The sequence below is a fragment of the Corvus kubaryi genome, unplaced genomic scaffold (genome assembly GCF_017639235.1).
Source record: "Corvus kubaryi isolate FWS band 111438036 unplaced genomic scaffold, C.kubaryi_AGA036_p1.0 37341, whole genome shotgun sequence".
In the NCBI taxonomy this organism is placed as follows: Eukaryota; Metazoa; Chordata; class Aves; order Passeriformes; family Corvidae; genus Corvus; species Corvus kubaryi.
The window spans coordinates 5,782,640-5,808,953 of NW_024581112.1; the positions used below are offsets into that span (position 1 = coordinate 5,782,640).

The 26,314-nt window shown below is 39.3% G+C and overlaps 1 protein-coding gene across 2 annotated transcripts in view; it reads left to right on the forward strand.

Annotated features, from left to right (window-relative positions):
- Positions 1-26,314, forward strand: part of GSK3B (glycogen synthase kinase 3 beta) — a 149,309-nt gene that overhangs the window by 37,131 nt on the left and 85,864 nt on the right. For both annotated transcript variants that reach the window (XM_042031729.1, XM_042031728.1), the window contains exon 2: positions 17,817-18,010. In XM_042031729.1, coding sequence (XP_041887663.1) covers positions 17,817-18,010 — 194 coding nt within the window. The remainder of the gene's footprint in view (positions 1-17,816; positions 18,011-26,314) is intronic.

Consider the following 26,314-nt stretch of genomic DNA (forward strand, 5'->3'; position numbering starts at 1 on the left):
AGGCTGTCTGACCCTGACCTGTTCAATCCCCCATGCTAGTTTTTTTTTTTTTCCACAGCTGTGCTGTGAAACTAACTAGTGAGATGATCCAGACTTGCAAGTGTATTTTTTTAAATTAAAAAACATAGATTGCTTTCCTTTTCTTCATTGATATTTATAGCATAACCACACAAATGTTTTCATCAGCATGGTTTAGCGTGTGATGAATTACGGTAGAGGGGAGAGCTGCCACAGTGTGTGGGAGACTTTTTAATATGATTTTTAGCTACCAGACAAAAGCAACATGCAACTACAGTATCAACTCTATGTAAAACCATCAAGTCAGGAGTTCTAATTCTATTCTTCATAGAAGATTGCTTTGCAGTTGTGGCTGCTATGATGATTGTGATATTATTTTTATCAAGTTCACTGCTACCCTTTTCTGGTACAGTGTCATTGTTTAAGTGCAAATATGTAATATGCAGTAAATGTTGACTTGTGGCCATAGGGTATGGTCATAGAATATTGAACTCCTGTAGCATTGCTTTGATCTAGAAAGACTTGTGTCGGTGACAGTAAGTCATTATTGAACCCTGATAGGAAATATGGAAGGCAGCAAATTGCTTTTCTGCTTGAACTAACCTTTATGTTACATTCAGATTGCTCCGGTTGATGCTGAAGCTGAAATAATAGAATGTAAAAGAACACACGTGTAAAACTGCAATACATTGTACGAGCGTGTGATTACCTACTTGCAAGGGATGTTCTGTAGCCAAAGCTAAACCATCATTTTGGAGATGGGAATGATCGCTGTCAAACTCTGGAGCTCAACTTGTCTGTTTGTCATAAGGGAAAAATCCTGTTAAATGTTTTGTTTCTCATAATTGGACTGGCTTATAGTGCTTTTTTGGAACATGGATTGTTTGTGTTGTGTTGATCATGGCCACATAGTAAAAAGAATGTATTTTGTAGACAATGTTGCATTGATCTGTCCTGTGTGGCTTCTGTGGGGACTTCTGTGTCTGGTGGGATAAATGGTAGGAGGATGGATTGTGAAATTGAAAGGAGTAACTTAGAACTATTAAAAACCAGTGTGTATATAATTTGCTGTGTTGAAAACCACTGCAGTGGTATTCTCAGGATGTTTTTTTAATTGTGTGGAAATCTGTGAATGCTATCCTTGTTTGTTCTGGTGACTGATTTTTTTCACCTAGTGATGTTTCTTAGATTTGCATGAAGACCCAAGATACTTTATGGTTTTGTTCACAGTCAGTTTTCAAAGCCTGTGTTTGGGGAATGTGTTCCTATCTTAGCTGTAGATCTGTTTTAATATATCAAGGAAATAATGAACTTCTTGGTTTAAGAAATGGCCATATAGTTAATTTGACGGAGCTTTCTTGTTGCATAAGCCACATTGTGCTTCCAAGCCTTAAAGGCCACAGGACTTGTAATGACCAAGGACATTTTGTCCTTTGGATGCAATTTCTAATTCTGTAATAAAATGCTCTGGTTTTCTGCTCTTGAGGCCTAATTTTGTGTGTAGATTCTTTAGTGATGAAGAGACCTTCTGAAGTACTTGGAATTGTGGAGGAAGCCAGTTTTTATTCATCCTATACAAGTTTGATACTTCATGTCCATTTATTCATCTGATCGCAGTTCTCTGAGGAATAATTCTGCTGCCCTGGCAAATGAGCTAAGAGTAAAGGTAGATGAAGATCCATCGTTGGGATAGGTGGTGATCCAGTGTTAAATGGAAAACCCCATCTTTAAGTAATGTTAATATTGCCATAATGTTTGGTGTTGGAAAGGGGTTGAATTTGGGTTTGAATATTTCCTACCCATCTACTTTTGATGAACCCACACATTAACCACCTCTGATGAGGAGCAATATGTATAAATATCTGAAGGTTTTTCTTTGTTACTTTGTTTGTGATGCAGGCACTAGGCATTACATCCAGTAGGTCGTACCTGCTGTGTTAACTGTCAGACTCTTCAGATGTGACAAACTGGAAGGAGCAGTATTTGGATTAAAAACTAGATTGTATTTTCTGGTCATCTTACAGAGAAAATAAGTATTTTGCAAGCATTATCACTAATTACAAAATTGTGTACCAACTCAATTACATGCTTCAAGGAAAATACTGGGAAAAGAGCTGGCTCTTTTAATTGCACACTGAATTGTAGGGCTGTTTGATTGTTATCAGGATCCAAAGTGAAATATTAGATGTTTTCTTATATGCAAGTGTAAAGAAAAACAGAATCCCGGGTTTGTTTCTTGGCAGATAAAGGACAATTACTGATTTGATTGTTACAAAAACATGTTTATTCAGAAGAATTTTTTTAGTAGAAGAAAAAGAGTGTGCTCTGTAATAACTTTATCTAAACTGAAACAGGAGCAATTTTTTTCTGCTTTTTGTTAGGTTTTGACATAGCTTTTTAAGATGATGATTCTCATCTTGCCTTTGCCAAAATCGTTCTCTGATAAGTTTGATTTATGCATTCATTATCTCTCCTACAGTGCCAGGCTGTAATGTCTTAATGAAATTTCATTGTGGGTTTGTGGTTGAGTGGCTGCTAGTGTGGAAAATAACTTCTATTCAAAACTTCCTGTCTCAGCCAAAATGCAAGCATTCAAGCATATTCTGTATGCTCCTTTTCAAGAATTACTTTCTTCTCAACTTAGTCACTGCTACTTGATCTTTATTTTATGTTGTTGCGACCTTCTCTTATTCCCAAATTCATGCTAAGTGGTTTTGATCTTAATTTACGTAGTCTATTTAAAGACACCAGTTTACATTATATTATTTCTGTCCAATTGGAAGATGAAAGATGAATTTATGAACCAGATGAAGACTAATCCCATGTAATAAAAAAATGCCTGGATGCTGGGTAATATGCACAGGCCTTAGCCAACCTGGACTTTGAACAGAATTGACACTACTTGCTATTGTAGATGTTGAGATAAAATTTCAGCTTTCTACTGCATAGTCTTGACACTGACATGCTTTAGAGATGTCCCTTCTCTTTATGCCTGTGTGGAAATGGTTGATTGGCTTCCTGTGTGTAGTATCTTCAGATCCTGGGCTGGGTTTGCAAACTCCGGAAGAAAAATCCAGAGATACTGCCTCTGGCTTAGGAAGTTCCCAGGCCACCTATAGCTGAGGTCTGGGAGAGTGTGCTGGGATAGTTATCCCTGCAAGTTTGTCCTGTTTTATACTCTTTCTTAAACATTTAGTATTTGCTGCTGTAAGACAAGGGAAAATGGGGTAGATGAAGCCATGCTTTCTCTGTTATGTACTTTCTTTATCTTGATCAATATCATATTCAAGTATCTTTTTTTTTTTTTAATATGAGCCCTTCTGATAAAAGAATTGTGGTCTTCAAAGTGCTTTGTTAGTTACTGTCTTCTGAGGCAGGTAATGAAACTTTTGTCTGCAAGAACATTGGATTGTTCCTCTGAGATGGATGTCTCTGTTATTGTGTTGAAAGTATCCTCCTTACCTGGACCAAGATAAAGCACTGCCATTATTCTCCAGCTGTAACAGCAGTAGAGAAATATTAGGCTCCATTGTTTCCTTTTAGAAATGGAAACGTTTTGCATGTGCTCAGTCCTGGCTTCATAATGCCTACTTTATCTTGCCTGAGATTCCTAGGATGAGAGTTTATGCAAGAAGAGAAGAAAAAGGTAGCAGTATTGAGATATCAGTCTGTTTTCTCTTCCTTCCAAGACAATCAAGCTTCTAATTAAGAAAACTTGATGCACTGCTGGCAAAAAAAAGCCTTGGTGCCTTCAAAACCTACATAGATTTGGAACAGTAGCCCTTGAAAAACCGCCACTTCTGGATAGCTACATTACTTTTGCAGATATATATATATATATGTTTGTTGCCTAAAAAATTGTTCTTGTGTTTTTAGGCTTATCTTTTACTTAGTATCATTTATTTTCTGCTTCATGATATCTTCAAGAGTGATACTGCCTTTGTCTGGTATGGAAAGTGGCAGAATTTGGGAAAGGTGTGATTTTGCTACTTACTTTCTCTCTTACCTGCATAATTGAGAGGAATTTCTGCTAAAAAAGTGGTGCTCTCTTCTCCCTGTTTCCAGATACCTGTCTCTATTTTAGGATTTCAAGCCTCAGCAGTCTTCCTTAACAAACAATTACAGGAACAGTTTGAGACTTTCAGCTGTATGTGTATTTTTCCCTGAAAGCCTCTGTCTGCTCATATGCTGGCTGAAGGGAATTAAATCCCCAGATGTCTGGGCTCCTTCTTAAGAGAAGTATTACTTTTGTTCATGTTTTTCTTTCTGGAGAAAACTAATTCCCATTTTGTAGGGTTTTATTTTACTAAAATCTGTATGTTGCAATAAAATATTTGGAAAAATCTTCTGTAGTTTGAATTATATTATTGTCCTTTCACTGGGGAAAAATTTGTATTGAAGTAGGTGTATTGTTTCTGACAGGAAAAATAAACCTCTTAGTCGGTTTAAGAAGCCATAGGAGAAAATGATACTTTGTATTATTTAAAGCATGCATTTTAAGGCAGTATAGTTACTCTCCAGAGTAAATGTCTGTGCTGGTGTAATTTAACTTGATTGTTGGGTTTCTTTAACCATAGTAGAAATACTTTTCAGTTGTTTGACAGTATAAGCTTGTGTTTTGCTTTGAGAAGCCAGAGGATGTGGTGCCCAGGTGCTTCCACTTAGGTTCACCCAAGCCTGCAGTCTGGCTGATTCAGCCTGCCCTTGGCACAGGCTGTCATTGCAAGGAATTGCTCCGGCTGCTTCCATCTCCTTCCTCTGCCAGCCTGAGCACTCACATGGCTTTGGGCAGGCAGTTCTGTTCCTCTGGAAGCAGTTAGGATGCAGTTCACCTTCAGATAGCAGTCTTTGATACCTGGTAGGGAGGGCATTGTGGTGTCAGGGTACGGGGAGGATTGGGAGGGCCAGGATTGTCCCTCTGGAGGCAGCCTCCTCCACAGGCTGCAGCTCCTTCGTGTCATTGAGTGTGGGTGTGTGTTACACTTAGTGAGCCTTTCCTGGGAGTATAGGCAGTAAGGAACAGGCTTGTTTCCAGTTCTTCCCCTCCTCAGATCTAGCAACTGCCTGTCCTCAAGATGAGTCAGTTCAGCTTGCTGATTTGAGGCTGGCTTTATTTTGGAGATGGATTAGTTTGTCAGATCAGTAGGCTAAACTGACTCATCCTCAGGCTACGAGATTGCCAAATTTGCTATGGCAGGAACATGAAAGTGGGAAGTAAGACCATCTTTTTTTGGCAGTAGTCCCCACTTTGATCAGATTATGTATAATGTGAAAATGAGCTGTAGTTTCTCTGGTTACCTTAAATAGCTTTAGAGATGTCCAACACTTCGTTCTCTTGCTCTTCTTGCTCTACTATTTTTATTACTTTAAGAAATAAATAAATTTCAAAAGCAGGACTTGCCAGTGGTGAATAGCTTATGCATCTGGCTTCTAAAATGCTGCCTCATCTGTAATAATAGCTCTTTCACCAAGATAGCTACTCCTGCCATGGAGAATATCTGCATTGCACTGATGGCATGCCTACAGTTTGTTAATGTTAATTGAGATAATGTTCTCGTTGAATTCACAACCATCTTTAACCTAAACTGACTTGTTCCATTTCTGTGCAGCTCTGTGGCACAATCTTAAAGCAGTAATTCGAGGTGGATGCAGAGGCTGTGGAGTCTCTTAAATCTGGTCTGTGCTCTGCAGCATGAATTGGACAGTGTAGCACAGCTTGATTTTGCTCTCTGGAGAAATAGTTGCAGTGCCTCTTTAAGTCTTAGAATGGTGTTCAACCTCACCTCATGGTCATCTTAGGGATTCAGACTGGCTACTACTAATTTTTAACTTCTTTTATTCACTGTATTTCCTATCCAAGGTGGATGTGGCTTCTGAACAGCTGGAAGTTCTCTTTCTCCTCCTCCAACTTTAAAACACAGTCACCAAATGCATTTTCATAATTAGCTTCATCTGTCTTTCTCTTTGGGATTTGGTTGCTGTTTCAGATTCTAAACAATCTGTTTCTCACTGTGATTTTCATCTGTCTCGTTCACTGTCTGGGCTGGACTCTGGGTCCAAGATGCTGTTTCTTGGTCATAGAGAGAATAGAACAGCATGACAAGTGCCTGCTGTATTTCTGTGCTGCGTTCAGTGAAGCTGAAGAGTAAGAAAACATGTCAGGTCCTAATTGGACAACATAATTATGGAGTACTTAACAGAAAGGAGAAACTGTGAAGGGAAGGAAAGTCCTCTGCTATTCAGGAGAGCAGAAAAATGTATTAGAATCCAGGGCTCTTGCAAGGGGAGAGTTTTGTCCTCTGTCCTGCCAGGAAAACTTTGCAGGTTAAGTGGGTGTTACTGTTCATTGCACCTGGGTTTCCAAGTCTACCTATGATACCCATAAATACAGAAATTGCTCTTCTTTTTTTAGACAAAAATTTCAAGGTTTGAGGGTGCTCCTTTGCGATAAGGATTGGCTTCACTGTGTGGCAGACGGGACCTACCAGGGAGACACCAGCAGATGTGGAACTGCATGCTTTGTGCCCTGCTTCTTTCTCTACAGTCTGGCAAGGCTTGCACAGGCTACAGAGAGCTACCCACAGGCTCTCCTGGCCTGAGCTGCCTGCGGAAGTGGTGACAGCAAGTGTTTCACACCCCTGGAGAACTCATCTGAGGGTTCTCTCAGTTCAGTGTTAATATGCTTACAGTCGTGCTCCAAATTCTCTCCTTGATTCTCTGCTCTTGCTTCTGCTTCTCTGCACTTCTCGATGTTTGCATTTTGGGGGGTTGGGGTGTTTTGGGTTTTTTTCACCTGTGTTTTTCTGTTCCTTACCTTCACTTTATTTTCTTCTTTCTTTAGCCTATTTCCTTTTTGGTTCCTTCCTCCATCCCTCCCAGCGGGGGCAGGAGCTGTCTCTTACTTCTGGTGCTGTGCCTAGCGCAGTGGGGTCCTATTCACACTTCATACTTAAGCACTGCTGTAATTAACACAATTGAAAGATGTTTTATTTAAACCTCCAGTAGGAGAATACAGATTCCCTCTAAGATGTATTAAGATGTTCTTAATTTGTGCAAGTGTATGGTAGGGGGGGGTCTTGGCAACTTGCAGCTACTGCAGGTGGCTTCCTGTGGGTTTTGCTTAATGGTACAGTCTTATGCATTTGAAGCCTCTTGGTGGATGCAAAGAGAGAATGAAAAGGAATAAAACAGTGGTGTTGTCTGTTGTCAGGGGTCAGAGATGAGCTTGTCTCAGTAACATGTATATTTAATTGGATTCAAAAACTCTAATAAATGCAGTTAGAGCTGAGCCAGGGAGGTCTCCAGCAAGTAGCCGCCCTACTTAAGCAGTCTGCAAGAAAACTACTTCAGTGAGAGGTTTGCAGGTCATACCAGGTATTTTGATGGGAAGACTGTAGACCACCTGGGAATTCCTAGGGGAGCTGTTTATTATTTGGTATTCTTTAAGGGGCAGGAGTTCTAGAGTCTGACAGTGGTCTTAAAAGTAGGTGTGTCAGTAGGTGACCAACAATGGATTTACTCATCAGCCTTGCTAGAAGGCACCGATAGACTCGTTCGGGGTCAGCTGTTGAATGGCACTAACAAGTGGATAAACACGATCTGTTTGTAACTCAGGGTTCTTCATGTCAGGGCTCAGTTACAGGGGCTTTATAAGTTACTACGTGTCAGCTGAACTGCTATAGCTGTCTTTGGCAAATAATTGCTAAATCATGTTCCCTGATGCTGTAAGAGGAAAGAATAACTAAAGGAAACTTCAAATAAGAAATCCTAGAACTGTATAGGCTGAATTTCTCAGCTAGCAATTAACTCAGAGCTAAAAAGCAGAGGAGAATACTACTGAGACCAGAGTCTTACAGTAAAATGATGTTGTCATACTGTTCCTGTTCATTCCCTATCTCCGTCCTTGTCTCTTGTGCTGCATTTAACCTGTAAGCTTTTTGGGGCTAAAATGACCTGATCTAAGATTATAAAAACAAAATCTGTTATGATCACTTTGATACTTGCTTCCTAATCTGTGGAATCACCTTATCTAAATTTAGAGTTGATTTATATAGCTAAATAGCTTTTGTGGGGTGGGTTCTTCTGCATGTGGGTGGAGAGAGAGGAGAACAGAAAGAGTGCCTACTAAAAATAGCTTAACAAGCATGAGACTGCTTATGAAACCCCACTGGCAGTCAGTGTTTAGATTACCTTAATTGTATGTTTCTGTGTTTTTTTCCAAAGCAGAAATATAAGTGTAAGCATTCTTGCGGATATTTTGTTTAGTCACAGAAAAAAAATTCTTTTTATGGTACTCCCTAAGGCAATTATACAGAATTTTTTCCCCACCCGAGTGTTAAACTGCAGCTCTCTTCTTTAGAAATTTACAGTTTTAGTCTATGTTTGCCATCACAGAAAGAGGTACTTGAAGCAAGCTCTGTGTTAATGAGAGAGAGATGATTAACACAGACCTTAAATGTGTCTCAGGTGAGGGCACCACCTTACACAGTAGTAGGAAGGACAGCTTATAGTAAAATCAGTCTTTTTTCAGACACTGCAAGTAAACATCCCTTCCAGATTCAGCTGTTTGGTTTATAAATCAGTGGGGTGTTAACTTGCTAGGATTTCATGGTGGCCGATGTAAGCAGCTGATTGTTGGAATCCCATCTGCCACAGTTGGATCCAGGGAGGTCATCTGATGGCCAGTGTGATAGGCATTTAGGCTACATCAACAGCACTCTTCTCCTTTTTCTGCTTGTGTTTTTTGTTTTGTATTTTAAACTGTTCAGGGTCAAGTTTATGCTGGAGTAGGGTAGCAGAACTGTGTGGCCAATACTGTGCTGTGCTCACTTTGACTTCTGTGATTAAGATATAAAAACCTGTAGAAAGTCAATGCCTTAGAACTTCATGTGACCTTTTAGTGGACATTTTTAACAAGCTTATCATGAGAATGTTCTGGGACCTGCTCGCTGCCCTGCTTGTTCTTTAATGGCTTGTTTACAGTCTTTAGCATTAAAGGGAGTGAATTGAATGGCCTCTCCAAAAGTCTATCATTACCTCTAAAGAAAGACTTTAGGCCCCAGTGGCATTTTGAATGTCTGAACTGGGATGCGGTAGATCCAGATGCTGTTCCTTCTGCTAAATTTTAGTTTTTCTTTTTTTTTAACAGATAAATAATTGGGGGGAAATGTCCCTGCATCTCAATGTAATTTTATGTGTTTATTACATCAAATGTAGGCCTATGAGGCATGTCATTACTTGTCACAGTCTGCTGGAAATACATTTAGTTTCTTTTTCCTTTTTTAGTGGCACAATTACCTTGAAAAGAGGTCAGTCGAGTTACACAGTTTCATTTTTATTATAAAGTTTTATCACCTTTCTAAACTGTTTGTTTTTTATTTTGTACTGAGAGTATCGTTTATTTTACTAGACAGAAGTCAGTCACTGGTATTGTGTTTACTTTTTGCTCCATTTTTTAGTTCTTTCCTGAATAAACTTAACACTTAGTACTTTGAATTTGTATTGCCATTTTAGAACCTGTTGAGCAAAATGTAGAGCTACCATTTTTGAGGTTACAGGTTTTGCCTTCTGCAAGACAAACTTCTTTGGAAAAAAAAAATTTCAAATGATTGACATGTAAAAAGCATTGTTGTTTGGTGCAAGTGGAATGAACATTTTCCTTTTACTTCCCTCCTTTGTGTCCAGCTAGAGGCAATGGTAATTCTGATTTCGGGGTGGAGTGTTTTAGAAGCCTTTTACCTTGGTTATCTTTGACGTGGCAGTTGTTGCTGAAATTTGTCCTGGTTATTTGTCTTGGGATTGAGCTGAAGTGAATTGACACATAAATTAACCGTGTCTATCATTTGATCATTAGCAATAAAGCCAAAGAATGACCTATCACTCTTCACATTTTCATTATATATCACTTTGTGTTTTTGCTTAAATTGAATGCAGATTTTGACTGTTGTAGAAAGCAGCATATTTGATATTGAGTTATGACACCATTGCATTAGTGCTGAGTAGAAGGAAATGGTTTGTGTGGGTATTGAACCTTTCTGACCTTCTTAAGACCCTAAGAGGCATCATGTTCATCCTGTGCATGCTTTATTTCAAGCCTAGCCGTTGCAATTCAGCAATATTTTTTGTTCAAGAAAAGACTCCAATCTAAAATAAAAATCTGTGTTGCAAAAATAACCCTATCTTTCAGAGTTTTTAATAAGGAAATTATTCTAAATTTTGTCCACCTACAGTTCTGTCCTAAACTCTCGCAGTTTCTGTTTCTAGTCATTTTTTGCAGTATGTCCTCCACCTGCAGACCAGAGCTCTCTCTGAAATGTCTGTTCCTTCTTCCTTTTAGAGATAATCCTCCAGCTTTCTCTTTGACTTAAATTGTTTGCGCTCTTAGGTCTCACTCAAAAGATTGTATTTTTTCTGACCTTATGATGTCTGAGGCTTCTTTCTGAATTTACAGTGTTTTGAATCATCACTGCTGCATTTTGGCTATCAGGATTGAGCATGCTATTCCATGGGTGTGAATGGTTCAATGGGTGTGAAATCGCAAAGAGATTTTTTTTTTAATTTTTCTTTTTTTTTTTTTTCTGTCTGGTGTTCCTCTGCTTATACATCTAAGCATTGCTTTAGATCTCAGTAGCAGTGTGTGCTTCTGTCTGTACTGGGATGTAAGTCAGAGTTGATGACTCTATTCTTTGGATGACTTTACTTGATTTGGTTGCATGGCCAGATCTTGGGTTCTGGATCCCTCTGCTTAATTTGTGCCTGGGTTAGTAAGGAAAGTCAACTGCTTTTTCACTGGTCTCTACCCTGTGCATAACTCTAAATCTTGTGTCTTAATACTTCATGGCTTGTCTTTCAGGTTGTTAACATAAGCAGTAAGTGTGAAGGCAAAAATGAATGCTGGTGGCATCTCCTATTATATTTTATTAGATCTTAGCGATGCTGGACTATGGGCTAGTGTATTATAATTTGATTAATAATCTCTTTTCTTTCTATGTGTTTCTTCATTGGTTTGGGATGTGATGGCAGGTCAGAAAACCTACAGAAGTCACAGTGCTTGTGCATCAATGTTTTTTTCTTTTTTGTTTTCCAAATGAACCTGTAGTCCCTAACAATATGGAATCCAACAATCCGGTCTCTATAAAGTAACTTACTGCTTCTTTATTTATTGTCAAAGTAACTGGTATGGTTCTTAAGCCAAAATTATTGTCCCAATAGCCGGATTGTGTGAATCATCCCATCCATCTTTGAAGTTCTCTGAGTGTTCTGATTCCTTTCAGAAATCACTTCTCAGACTTCTTAGTTAGCTCTTCCAAAATCCTTGGATACAAATCATGAGATTCTTCTGATCTTAAGTAATGTCTAATGGCTGCTCTTCTATTGCAGTATTCAGTTCCAGTCAGGAAGTCAAGTGACATTTTCTGTGCTAAAACAAGTATATGCACATATGTATATATTTAGTGAATGCATCTGCCTTATCTGTGTGATGATGGGTACACTTACATGTTTTTGTTCAATGTTTGACCTGAACTGTTTTTGAAATTCCGAGGATTCCTTTTGTTTGGAGTATATTTAAAAACCAAACCACACTGTGTTTTTTAAGACTCCTTTCTTTGATTCCCTGAGGTTTTCTGATTTGGTCCATGAATGTTCATTTCAAGAAAGCTGTGACTTCTTATGAGGGCATACAGTGATGAGGCAAGGGGAAGTGGATTCAAACTGAAAGCTTGAGATTATACATAGAAATTCTTTACTGTGAGGGTGGTGAGACACTGGGAACAGGTTTCCCAGAGAAGTTGTGGGTGCCTCGTCCCTGAATGTGTTCAAGGCCAGGCTGGATGGGGCTTGGAACAGTCTGGTCAAGTGGAGGTTCCCTGCTGATGCTGGGGGTTAGAACTGGATGAGCTTTAAGGTCCCTTCCAACCGAAACCATTCTATGATTCTGTATGGTTCTAGGATTTTTGTCTTGTACTGTCTCCCACTAGGTAACGTTTATGCAGTTCACTGATCAAGAAAGGAACCTGTCTAGTAAAAGAGTTCATAAATACTATTTTACTACTTTCTCCCCTGTACTGACTCACAATTATTAGTTCTTTGTGAAACTATCTTTTTTTAAAATGTAGTAGGAAAAATTAATTAGAAGAAGAAAATTAGTAGTGATTTGTGCTGCTGACAGTGTCTTTCCTCAAGCATACACTGGCCACATTAAAGACTTTCAGAGCAGCTGCTGACCTTCTTCCTTCATATGCCATGAAGAATTACCTAAGAAGCCAGGTGTTTTATTCCATAGCCGTATCTGATGATCAGCACCAGATTCTAGCAGATAGCTCAAGAAAAGTTTTCTCTTTAAAACATTTGTTTCACAGAGTAGTCAGATCTTTTGACCTTCCAGTTACCTGCGACTGAAGATGGCCATTGCAGTTCTGATAGACTTCCATTCCCCTCTGGTCACTCATTTCTTTCTAGGTAGTTGTGTCAGCTGCTGGTTGTAACCTTATCCCATTGACAGGGGCTGGATCCAACCGTGTCAGGTTTCTGTGGAAGTGACTCCTTGACTGTATTGAGCATTGAGCAAATTTAAGATGAAACAGTGCGGCGAAGCCTTTTGAAGGGGAGAAGTAGTCAAGTGACTTAATATTGAGCCATATCTTAATAGTGAGGTGACACCGAGATCTGAAACAGTGGAGATATTTAAGTGGACACAGTTACGTGACCTCAGACATTGTACAGTGTGTTGTAGGTCTGTGAAGTTTTCTTTTAGGGTTTAAAAACAACCTAAGTAATACCTAGTGGAAAAGGCTGTGGGCATGCCAGTGAGCAGGAATGTAGCAGTTGGAGAAGGGAAGCAAGAGGACATAGGTAAAGTCAAAAGAGAGGAAAAGGTGGAATTTGTAGGCAATGCAAAGGATCAGCGTTGCATTTGAAGTAGGAGTAAAGCTGCTGTAGTCATAGTACTAATACATTGTTCCTTCACTTCAACTGTAAAACAAGTGGAAAAGGGCACATATACATATAGTTGAGAGGAAAAAACGGAATCTTAGGTCTCTGTATGTGCATTAAAGTGTGTTTTTAGTGCTCAGACACTAAACAGCTATAGGGATTTAGGGCGGACATAATTTTGGACTTTCTCCAGGCCCGTTCATTAGAAGGTGTGTGTGGGGGTGATCAGTAGCAAAGGATGCCTTTCATTGCCTCTGAGGACTGAAGTGAATTTTTTTGAATGATACCTCATTTGGCACAGGCCAAAAGTAGACGTGCAGTGCACTTACAGAATGGTCATCTTTGAGCTAATAGTAGGAATCTGCAGCTGGCAGGATATATATGTGACAAAATGTTTGCCCACTAGCAGGATCCCTACTCTCACCTCAGCAAAACCAAAAACATCTGCCACCATGTATTTTTTGAGATGCAAAAATAGGGTTGTAGCTTGCATTGATGGTCTGTGGTCTTCTAAGTGGAGTATGCTCATTTCTTCCCACAAACTTCTGAGTATTCCCTGCGTTCAACAGTGCTTCCACTGATTTTACCTAATGCTTGTGATGTGTCCCATGTGGTCATCATGTGCTAAAGGTAGAAAGTCAACTAGATCAATCAGAGCACTTGGAAATTAAAATGTCTGGATTTTGTTTTCAGTTTCACGTCAGAATTGTGGAATAAGCTCTTCATCAAAAAACCCAAACCCAAATACCACATCAGGGATGTTAAACATCAGTACTGTGTGAGGAAATGCTTTAAGGGTTTGCATGAAACATACCAACTGCAAGTACCAAGTGTATTATAGTGTGATAAGTTTTTATTTTTCCTTGTGCTTCTACCCTGGATGTTATAAAGGTGGTTGGCATAGATGATGGTTACACAGTCACATGAATTTGCTTTTTTGCTACAGTAAAGCAAGGTCATATTGCTGTCTGCCCTAGAAAGCCACAGCTTCTGGACATGTGCTAGTGATGCTTTTCATGTGAGCTATGCCAAAAGAACTATTTAGTATTTTGGTATGTAGTCATTCCTTTCTTCTTTAGTTTTTCTATTTAATGTCCTAGTTCTGTTGTAGACCTTACAGTCGAAGGTGTTAAGGGTATTGTGTGGTTGACAGTGCTTGCTTATCTGCGGGGGACACCAAGTTTGACAGTCTTAAACAAAATAATAGGTGAAGGGGATGAGATGAGAACCGTCTGGGCTTCCCTTAAGGCTTGCTGTGGTATAATGCTTCTTGGTGTTTGCTGTTAGGAGTCTGTCTGGAGGTACTGAAGATTGCTGGGCTGCTATCTTGCATCATGCTGAGGCTTAAACCCAGCATTTCAGAAAGCTGTTTAGTGAACTCCTTCATGTGCTGTTTGGCTGGCAAGTCAGCACTTGCTGTCCAGACAATTAAAACTGGGATAACCATCCTGAATTGTGTATGATCTTGTGAGCGGTACCTACATCTGTGTAGTGCAAGGAGTGGCAAAGCCGGCTTGGAGCCTCTGGATGCTGCTGTGATACAAACACATTATTTGTATATTTTGAGAAGCAGTGAGATGTTCTACTCCTAGAGATCAAAGCTGTAAAGGGCGCAAGGTGAATTTTACCCCTACCCTTCCTCAGGTTCAACAATACTGTAATGGAATATAACTGAAACTCTTAACAGGCATAACTTTTAAGATTGGAGTCCTTACAGTGTGTTTTCTTGAGAGGTTTGCAAAAACTGTTGTTTCCTGAAAGCAGGAAGCTGGGAGAAACCTCTATGAGGCTTAATGGTCTGTGCATTCTGGTAGAGAAACAAAGTAATTAAAGTGTCACTGCATACGCTTCTAAGCTCTGATGATTTCAGCAAGTTTAGTTACGAGCTGTTTTCCTATGGACTTAAAGGAAAGTGTCTGAAGCTGACTGGTTTCTCATTTGAGCTCTGGAAAAGTTGGCTGGGTGGCTGCAGCTCCACTTCGGGACAAAACACTTGAAGTGGCCTGAAATTCAGGGTTTGCTTTTGTGGACAAAGAGGCCCCCTGAGAGAGTTAAAGCTCTGAAGAAAGTCCTTAGAGCAAATCTTTTGATACGAAGTACTTCAAATCTCAGCCAGTGTTGCCAGGGACAGTTATTTTTATCTCTAAGAGTTCATTAGTCTTGATTTTTGGAAAAATGGAGAACAAAACTCATTAACAGTAATCTCAATACTCTGATCTAGTGAACCCTGCCAAAAAGAAAAAAAGGCTTCTCAAAATCAAGCAGGTAGGGGATTACCTTTTATTTGATGAGGATTGCTGTAGTAAAGCAGGTGTAACCTATTTGTATATTTGATGAGTTAGAATGCTAATCATAGAATAGTTGGGCAAATAAAATCCAGTGCTGCTATGAGAGTTACACCTTCAACTTGCTTACAAAAGAAAAAAGGGTTTCTTTGTCTTGCTGGCTTCCTTCCTTTTATTTCTTACAACTATCAAAGAGGAGAGTGAATTTTCCACGCAGCTAGTATGCTTCTATTTATGCTTCTCTCTCTCCCTGGAAGAAGACATTCGTCTGTGTAGTGTTCCTTCCTACCCCCTGCCCCGTTTTCTCTCCAAATTTATAAATCTGCATCTCACCTGCTCGTGACTATTATGGGGAAGGGTTATACCGACTCTGTATTGCTTGGCAAGTTATTGGCACCCTTAGCACTAATGTGCTTTATTTATTTTTGATTTGTTAATTTGTTTCATGGAGCAGTTGTAATCATAAAAGCAAACAATTTGTAAGAACCTAAAAGGCAACATAGGAGATGAATAGCAGTTAATGTGGATTTTTCAGGAGGAAATCATGTCAAGCCCACCTGCTTTTCTTCTGAATCTTGTAGTTACAGAAGTAGTAGTAGTAGATGTGGGTATCTTGACTCTGAATTTTTCAAACTAATTTTCTCATGAGAAATCCAGGAAAACAATGGACTACGGGAAATTCCATGAAAGGCATACAAAATGATTTGATTATTTTGTTTGAGAATAACAGGAGGTTCAAAAAAAATAGGATGAGATATTTTATGGGTTTTTGCAAGGCCTTTATGCAGTCTCATAGGATTCACCAGTTTTCACCAATTTGTTAGCTAAATTTAATGTAGCATCGGGAGGTGGATCTTCTGATAGTGACTGTGCTTGAAGGATGTGACAAGCTGGTGAGAGAGTTCGGTAACCTTGGATGCAGTTCAGTCAGGACAAATGCAGATTATTAGGCTTTGATAAGAGCAGTCAGGTGTGTAAGTGGAAAGTGGATGAGGATTGGACAGTCAGCAGCTCTGCAGAGGAGAGTTTGGTACACAAGCTGATCATGAGGTTGCAGCATTGCACAAGCTGCAAACATTGTGCTGGGCTGTACAAACAAGTGTGTTGCAAGTCGGACACAAGAAGTCACCCACTGTGCTAGGGAGAGCTGAGATAAGCTTCCTTTGCAGAGTCTGGTTTTAGGTGCTGTACCTGAGAAGTTTTTGGTAGTGAGGAGGTTCCCGAAAGAGAAGTAACTTCTGCATCATAATAACTTTCTTTGCAACAGTCCTCATATTTGAAGGAGGCAGTGGGGGGAAAGAGAGCAGGGATGAGCTGTGCCATTTTTCATGCCCTCTGGGAGCAAAATAAGGAGTGTTTCACCTAAACTGCGCGGAAGCTATTGATTGAGCTATCTGTTGGAAAGATTTTTCTAAACACATGAAGAGTGAAGAGAATACCTGGAGAAAGTTGAGGAGAGAAGGTTTATTAATAAGCAGATGTGATGAGCATTTCTTCAGTACAGTTTCTGTAGAATTGTGGTGACTGCTGTGGAACAGCAGGTTCTGTTTTTTTCTTGCAGCCCTATTTCATTCTCTAACCTGAGCCTGAAGGGCTCTTTATTGCAGCTGAAGGGCAAGAAATGCCCAGAGTGTGCTTGTAAAATGCCTAAAGCTTTGGTCCTTTTATGAACAAAATCAGACTTTGAACAGGCCGTGAAGCACTGTTGGTAATAACAGTGGGGCTAAAAGTAGGTGATAGCGGCTTGGGTCTTTTGATGGGAAAGTGGCTGGGAAAGTGCTTGTGAAACCCACAGCCGCTGCATCTGCACCAAGGCACATTCACCTGTGCAGCCTCCACTGCCATCTTGCATCCTGAGCACTGCCACTGGCTGCGTTCTGGTTCACGTTGAGATGCCAGCTGAGTGCCTGCCGTTGTCATCCTTCTCCCCCTGCCCCAGCAAGTGCATCCCTTCTTTGCAAGGAAGTCCAGACAGACATGGGAGAAGGGAGGAACAGGGCTGTGCCATCTGATGCAGCCTGGGTTTCACTTCAGGTGCGCACAGCCAGGTTTGACAAAGGTTATCCTTCCTGGTGCTGCAAGCTGAAGCTTTACATGTGGGTGGATTTGTTACAAAGTGCTCCTGGGTTTTATTGCCAGATAAATGCCTGCAAAGATCAGAGTGCTGCTCTGAACTCATACTGGCAGTTTGGTTTCTTCAGTTACAGGAAAAATATGGGAAAATGCTTAATTTTGGTAATACAAGCAACACCCTGTTTAATATCACTTACTTTATAATCAGATGTAGGGATAAGTACTTGGCTTCTTTGTGCATTGCATTTTATTGCTCAATTATTTGCTTCTGGAGAGCAAATTTTTGTTAGCAATAATCTAAATGAAAAATTGTCACCACTTAATATATATTGGTAAAAAACATGTTCAGTGATTTCTTTGTGTTTTGTCAGAGATTTTCTATTTTTCTCTATAATATTGAAATACATATGCTGATCTAAATCTTTGTCTTACCCTCTTCTGTTTTAGTCTTGTTGGTCATCTTGTTTACACTGTATTTTGACTATTTGTGTATCTCTTGCTTTCCAGGAGACAAAGATGGCAGCAAGGTGACTACAGTAGTGGCAACTCCTGGACAAGGTCCAGACCGACCACAAGAAGTCAGCTACACAGACACCAAGGTGATTGGAAATGGATCTTTTGGTGTTGTGTATCAAGCCAAACTCTGTGATTCAGGAGAGCTTGTGGCCATTAAGAAAGTCCTGCAGGATAAAAGATTTAAGGTGAGCCTATGCATAAGTTCATAATATTTTCATGAATGCTATCTCCTTTTCCATGTCTTTGATGGCAGTGTTTTTGATTTTCTTAATTTATTTTCATTGGAGCACATAAGTACACATAAAAATTTTCAGGACTAAAGATTAAACAGATGGATTGTGATAAAGCAGTGTAGTTTAGCTTGAAAATCAGTGAGTCACTGTTATAATTATTTGTATTAGTGCAAAGCACTAAGCTAAAAATACTGATTTGATGTGCTGTTTCCAGGTTGCAGACCAGATTTCTCAGACAGTGAGCTGTGGAAACAAGGGAAAAGCTTGTCTTAAGGTTACTTTTTTCTAGCAAAGACTCTTCTCCAGTCATTAGTAATTAAACTGCTGGAGGGAACAGAAGCCTTTGGGCTTTGTTCTTAGTTGTTGCATCTATAAAGTTGAAGGCTGTATTTGAGTAAATCAGAAATTGTGAAGGCCAAGCAAGAAGATAACAGATACTGAGCCCAGGGCAGTTTGGGCTGAAGATCACTTACTTCTCTTGTTACCTGATTTATAAATGTGTTCTATCCTGGTGGTTTTAATACACTAGTGATCCTTTATTCTAAACAAGTAGCCTTCCAAAGAGAAATCTTTTTATCTAGTGATTTTTAAACCAAATAAAAGTTAAGAACCATAAGCCACCTCATCGCTTCTGTTAGTCCTCTGCTTGGTTCCTAATGTACTTGACTACTTTCCCTTACAGTCAAGTGGCCTGCAGATCAACTTGTGTGAGAAGTACATGATAGCAAAGGTACTGGTTTTGACATTTCTTGTTTCCACAGTAAGACCTTATGCATAGCTGGTTTTACTGGTAATATTTGTAATTTGCATCCTTTTTTGATAGCAAAAACATTGTTTTGAAGTGTTTTGAAAGAACTAGTGTATGTCTTCTCCTTGAGTCTTCAAATTTTGTGCTATCGTCACCGCAGGCATCAGCATATCACAGATGCATTAGATGAAAAATGGGAAAGATACGTTTAGATTAATGTAATCATGCAGAATTGTTTACTTCTAATTGAGGAAGGTGTACAAAGTTCTTACATAGTTCGTACATCTGAGTTATTTCTGGACTGTATTACGGGTTGAAGGTAATTAGTACTTGGGAAGCATGCAATATGATGTAAGGGTGCCTTATTTTAGGAGAATAAAGAAGAGGCAAAACAGAAAAGGAAAAAACAGGTTCTAAACCTAGCCATACTTGAAGGATCCTTTTTGTCTCTTCCCATTGCATAGGTTTAGGGGGAGAGTCAGGATATTTCCTATACCATGTCATGCTTGGTAAATGTCAGCTAGTGCTTTTGACAAGAAAGAATCTTTGATTTCTTTAGTCTCATAACTCTGGGGTTGTGCGGTGTGTCAAAAATGAAAACTTAGCCAAGCATTTTGGTTCCTGACCATCAAAAATTAATAGTTTGTGACATCTTACTTTTTTTAATCTCTGTTGAGCATCTACAATAAAATGTTGGTCTTTGATTGCTTGTGTTTTGGTAGTTGGTTCAGTGGCATTTTGTTATGTGACTATATATCTTTATTTTGGAGTGTTTCTTTAAGTGATTAAAGAAAAATGCATCTCTTGAGTATTAACTCTTTCTTTGTTAAAGCAAAACAGCTAAACTGAGAAGCTAAATAGAGTGTTTCCATTTTCAGATATCTGAATTAATTGTCTGCATTTGATAATACAAGCTGAGGCTATCCAATACCTGGAGGCTTTAGTACCCCTAAACCAGGTGTAGTTAATGGTTAAGTCCATGTGTAGATTTGCAGATCGATGGCATTAATTTAAAACTACTTTTTAAAACTTTGTTATTTGTATGGGTCACATCTGCAGTAGTACCCAAGTTACGCATTTTTTCATATTTTTATCCCAAACTTTTTTCCCAGCTTCACAACATCATCTACCTTTGGCTAAGCTCCCTAGTTTTTTCCATCATTTGTCAGTTTAGTCCTCCCATTTTTTTTCCCATTCTGATCTAGAAGTGTATGTTATGTTGGCAGGAGGTGTAAATTCCTGCAGGCTGGATGAAAGCCTCTGCCTGGACTGATTTGGAAGCTAGACAGATGTACCTTATATTAAGAATAGCTTACAGTTACTTCAGGGTATGCTACTCTTTGGGAATGCCTGATCTAGGCAGTAAATGCTGGACCACATGATTTACCAGTTAAAGCGGGAACTTCAAAAGTCTGTCGGCTGAATGATTTGAGTGCAGTGTAGGAGCAGATCAGATTTTGTTTTCAGAGAGCTGAGCTGTGGGTGCAGTTCAGCTGGGCTGTTGCCATCCCTGCTTGGCTGCCCAAGTCCAGATCCAAGGCCTGGTCAGTGGAGTTCCTTAAGAAATCTGCCACTCCACTCTCATTAATGCATATTCCCACTTCAGCAATGGTTGAAGGGAAAAAGCCAGCCATACTGTAGATAGCCAAAGGTGGTGGTGGCTTGTTTGATTTATTATCACTTTCTGAGGGAAGAGAGGGAGCCCTGTAGAAATACCAGTCTGCACTCTTCTCAGTGGTGGACAAGCAACAAGAGGAAAATGATGTATGAAAGTTGCTTCCTGAAATTTGAATCATGAATGAAATTTTCAGCCGTATCCTTCTAGCTGGTGCCTGCTTATCCCAGTGCTTGTGTAATCCTGATATATTTATTTTGGTACATGCTGTATAATTCCTTAGTCATGATTTCTTCAAAAAAATACTTTGAGAAGAGCCAGAAGATAGTCTTGAAACTTAAAGGGCATGATTCAGAAACTTTAGGAAGTCCCAAAAATGCATGCTCTTTCTGCATTTTGTGAATGTGGAGGGCAGTTATTGTGTAGATCTGGAAAATGCGCCTCAGTTGCCAATTTTAGATCTCTGTCAGGAAGCTGAGATACTTTTGTCCAGGTTTAAAGCTAGCTTGAAAGCTGGAATTACTGGAGGAGGGTTGTCTTTTTTTCTTTTTTCCTTTTCCATTACTATGACAAATCAGCCTCCCAGCATTGGTTTGGACCAGAAAGAAGTTGAGTATTAAATCATTGCTGAAGAGTTGAATCTTACAGTTTCTGTGATGACAGTTTGCAATGCTCCTACTTATTTCTACTCCCTCATTGCAGTTCAGATGTTTTTCAGTTTGCCGTTGCAGTTCCTGCATGACTGTGTTTTAAACAGGATCTCTGAATTGTTCTGGATTTTAGGTTGTGTGTGTCTAGAGTTCAGTATAATGTACAGCAATAGTATTGGTATGCTAGGGATAGTGGCAAGTCATTGAAGGGAGTAAATAAAATACAACTTAGAGATTTATGCTTAACTTCAGTTTGCAGTTCTGCCTTCAGCAAGCTAGTTCTCCATACTAAGTGTGAGGAATTAAGTAATGTGATTTTGGGCAATTACCTGATACTTGAATGAGTAGTTCACAAACTGTGTGCTGTTTGTCATTAATCTGTGAAACCACTTAATTTGTTTGATTTAATTAACCGTCTCTCATGGAAGGTTGTACTTTTGGGGTGGTGGGTTTTGGGGTTTTTTTCAGTTAAAAGTGGAACGGGGGTGAGAAGGATGTTTCTCTTTGAAAAATAGTGTAAGGCAGCTGTTCACAAACTTTTGGGGCCAAAGTGCTTTCAAATGGCAAAATTTCCAAAAGAGAGTGACCTGGCTTTCACAGTTCTGTACTGTGTTTCTGCTTCTATCTCACAAATGCATAATAATAGGTTCTCATGCAAAGCATTGATAGGTGCAGTTAAATGATTCGTAGTATTTTCAATTACTTTATCCATGTGTGTGTGTAGGCCCTCCAGTGACACAGCCTAATTGTGATGCTTGAAAAGAAAATACAGTAGCATAAATTTTCTTGCACTGCTTTTGTTAGCATGTTCATTGGAATATTCTTCAGGTTAAGAGTCTGTCATGTTGCTGTCTAAATGTGCAAAAACCAATAATAAGCAAAGAGGTATGTTAACATAAACAGTTATTTTTTGTTATTTCTGTCATTCCATTAAGGTTTTTAGGAAATCCTATTGGAATGAATGTGTGAATTGCTAGAAATATTTCACAGCTGACTGAGAATAAGTAGTTAAATTTTTCATATCTGAATTGAAGTACTTGATGTTTCTGCTTTTAGCACTGGGCTGTTGAAATCTAAATGATGAGGAGAGTTTCTACTCCTCCTGCACTTTTTCAAACCGTCTAGATTGGGCATCACATTTCTTGTTAATGGCTCACACAGACATGAAGTGTGCAGCAAGAGAAAGCCAAATTCCGTAATGGGAACCATTCATGCCATTCAGTCTGTCAAATCATTCAGGGACTGCCTTGGTTTAGCCATCCAGCCGTGTGTGCCCTTGGCTTAGTTGCCTGAATTATTTAAAGAGGCAAATCTTCTGGAGTGTGAGAGGATGTCAAACCAGGGCCCTCATGGTCCATAAACGTGAAGCACTGCATTGGTAAAGCTGAGGCCACTGAATAGTAGGCAGTGCTCTTTCCTATTTTTAGTTATAGAAGGAGTAGGTGTTGTGACTATTTGCATGTTTATTGTTCCTTTGTTTTGGTTTGTTGGTTTGTTTTTTTCCTAAATGTAAAGTCTTAGTGCTAATTTGAGCCTTAAAGCCCAATAAAGCAGCAGGATGGAAAAAAGAAGTCTGTGTTGAGATTCTGGTTTGTTTCTTTCTCTGCTGGTGTGTGTACTTTTGTGAGCTGTTTGAAATGCTTCTGAAAGCAACAGCTTTCTTTCAGTTCCTGCCTCAGATATATCAAGCTGCTAAGTATAAAAAGATCCTTTTCAAAGTAGCCTATATCTGCTGTTGATGTTGTCTTATTTACAGCAACTTTGATCATAGCAGCTCCCATGAAAAATGTAAAACCACAAGGAAGAATTCCCATTGAAAAATGACTAGGTGTTTAGGTTTTTAAGTTCTGTTAACTTTTCAAGAGACTTCTCTGTTTAAAGCATTCAGAAATCTAGAGTTGACCCAGTTTTTTTCTTAATAGTTTTTGTGTCTCTGCTTGTGGTTGAAGGTGTAATTCTGTAAACATGCACATGAAAAAGTGAACCTGTTGATTAATGATTTGTATCTTTTGCTCTCAGAATGTCACTTGTTTACAGACCACCATGAGAATCTGACTTCAGATTGGTTTGAATTAGTTCCACTTTTGCTGACTTCCCTCCCGCTTGTTTCTTAGCTCTTGGTTATCCATGGCCAGTTAAGATACAACAGATAGTAGCATTATACTGGGAAAAAAGGCTCAATTTTCAGAGGGCTTCAGTCTGTTAAGGCCACTGTTGGTGTGTCTGAGCTATTTTGAGGGGGGATGTACTCAGGTTACTAGGGTAACCTGGCTGAAAGAAGAGTTAAAACAAGTTTTATTTTGCAGTCTGTAAGCTTGGGTTATGGGTAGTCATGTCTATAAACTGACAAGCAGACAGAGGTTTGACACCCAGCTTCTTGATATGTGTTGGGGAACCCAGTTGTAAAAATTTAAGGGAAGTGGTATCACTGTCTCTTCTGTGAAGGTTTGGTTTCCCTTTGCTGGCTTCAGACGGGATGTGTGCATCATCTTGCCTTTTAATGTTTTAGCAAATCCATCTTCCAGACTCCTATTTCTATGTATTGTAGCTTCGTCATCAGAATGTTAAACGTACAGTTGAAGAGAAGCCATTGTTACTGTGGAATATCTCATAGAAGTCTGAGCTATGTGCCTGAGTTGTGGACCCTTTCTTTCAAGCACACAAGTGGACATTGAAGTCACAGAAAAGACCTCCAAGATTGATTCCAGCCTTTAACTGATGACCACCTTGTCAACTAGACCATGGCACTAAGTGTTACATCCAGTTGTTTCTTGTACACCTCCAGGGATGGTGACTCCACCACTTCCCTGGGTAGTCCATTCCAAAGATTAATAAGCATTCCATGAAGAAATTCCTCCTGATGGCCAGCCTAAACCTCCCCTGGTTCAGCTTGAGACTGTGTCCTCTCATCCTGTTGCTGGTTGCCTGGGAGAAGAGACCAACCCCACCCCCACTTTACTACAAACTCAGGTAGTTGTAGAGAGCAGTAAGGTCACTCCTGGTCCTCCTTTTCCCTCCTACTTCACTCCTTTCTAGAAGGGAATTGAAAGTTATCACAGAGGTTCAGAATGAACACTGTCTTCATCCTAAATCAGTGTTTAAAGTCTTGAATACAATGTAGAGGTTGGATTTGCTCTGATGTATTCATGATTATCTTTCACTGTGACCTCTTGTTATTTGCACAGGTTTCCTCTGAACTAAGGACTGAACTTCCTTTTTTAATTTGTGTGTGAACTAGCTGAGTTCTCTCATACCTCCATCTAAGGATCATTGAATATTCAAACATCATTCTCTAAGGCCTTCTCTCAAAAGGATGCCTTTATTTACCATATCTCTGTTGAGTTGAAAGCAGTCATGAGGTAAAAAGTCACAAAAGAAGAACATGGTGATGAGAATTAATAACATTTAAGCACCTTTCTTTTAAGTCTTTTAGGACTTTCACATCGTAGCTCCTTTGAGGAATTGTGAATCACTGTTCATAAGACTATAATGGAGGTGTTACTCTCTAAAGGATGCCTTAATTTTATTGTTAAATAGCTAGAAAGAGCATCCAGAACAATAGATCTGTCTTCTGACTAATGAGATGGTGTGTGTTTGTATCACAAGTGGGGATGGCAGGCTGAAAATATTTTTCATTGACTTCAGCAAATACTGCGAACATTTGTAAAACCAGCAGTAAAAAGATAATTGAGCATGATCAAAACTGTCCTTCTACTCCTAGCTGTCCTCATCTAAGGGGATACAGTTGCTCTTGAAGACTGAGGCCACCAGGTAAGATTTCCAGAGTGGGAGTTGCCTGGGCATGTGTTCAGGTTGTTTTTCCATCTTCTAAACAGCTGGAGGGTTGTGTTTGGTTTCAGAGAGGTTTTTTCTAATCTATTCTTTAACTCTTGTGTAGAGGCCAGATTTGTAGCTCTGGTCCAACTTAGTTTAACCAGATTATCAGAGACATTTACCGAGATAATAGCTTTTCTTACAGCAGTACTTGATCTGGCTGTCTCCTGGAAGCTTATTGGAGCCAATTCTGTCATTTGGCTGTAATTGCAGTTTCAGTGCCTGTCTCTTGGTAGCAACCAAAAAGGCTGGATAGAGATCTGAATTCTCACTCACAACCTTGTATTTCATTCCATTTTCCAATTTTCTCAAATTGTCCTAATGGATAAAAAAATCTGTTTCCCCTTGCTTTTGACAATCTTTGAAGAAAGCAGTGTACTGTTCATTGTATCAGCTGAAACCTCCCTGGACACACTTCAGTGGCCTAGAAGAGATCTAAGAACTCTAAGAAGCATCTTTCTAACTTTGTATTATTTTAAAGTCTGTATAATAAAATTATTTGTAGTTATGGCTGCTCCTGCAGATGTTTTCAGATTGGACAACTGAATTGGATGCATAATAGCTGTTAGTGCCAAAAAGGTCTTCAGTTTGGCACATGAGATGAAATGGAGTTTGTACTATGAGCATTGATTTCAGTGTTCTCCTTTTTAGCTGGGGAGTTTTGACTGATAATTAATGTCCAGGGAATGCAGTGTCATCCAGCTGCAGTTGGCCTAGGAAAGAGGAGGAAGTGCTCTTCATCTGCAGATTTGGCTTTGTGTGCCTGTAGAAATGTGTTTCCACATGTTGCCATGGGGAAACCCACATGTTAGTAGGGAAGTAGGCCATAGGAATGTGTTCTTTGAAATGGGAGGAGTCAAAAGAGCTCTTGAGGGCTTTTTTGCCCTACTCCATGGATATTTGCGTGAGGCGTTTTTATAGATCCATGCCACAGTTTAAGTGGTGCATTTACATTGGATTTTGAGCTTTTCTATTTCCATGAGTTTTTCTGCAGTGCTCCCTAGATTAGGACCAAAGATGGGACTTTAAAACAAGATACCTGTTTTGTCAGTTTTCTCTCTTCTTGCTCTCTTCTAGTGTATAACTTGGGACTAAAATTAAACCTATCTGTCCTGTGTGAATTTACTGACCAACAAAAAGAACCAGAAGATACATTACATTTATAAAAAGTCTTTTGCCCTACTAGTCCAGATAACTCATACAGCTGATCCAATAATGCTTTGGTTTATTTCCTGTTGTCTCTCAGGTCTTCTAAAAGAAGTGAGTTCATATGTCTGCTTTTCTTAAAATGTATATATTTTTATACAATCTGTGAAATATATATTCTATGTATATACATTCCTAAATTAGCTGGAGACTGTTTTGAGACACACAGGTTAAATGGATGCTATTCTGAAATAATGACATTT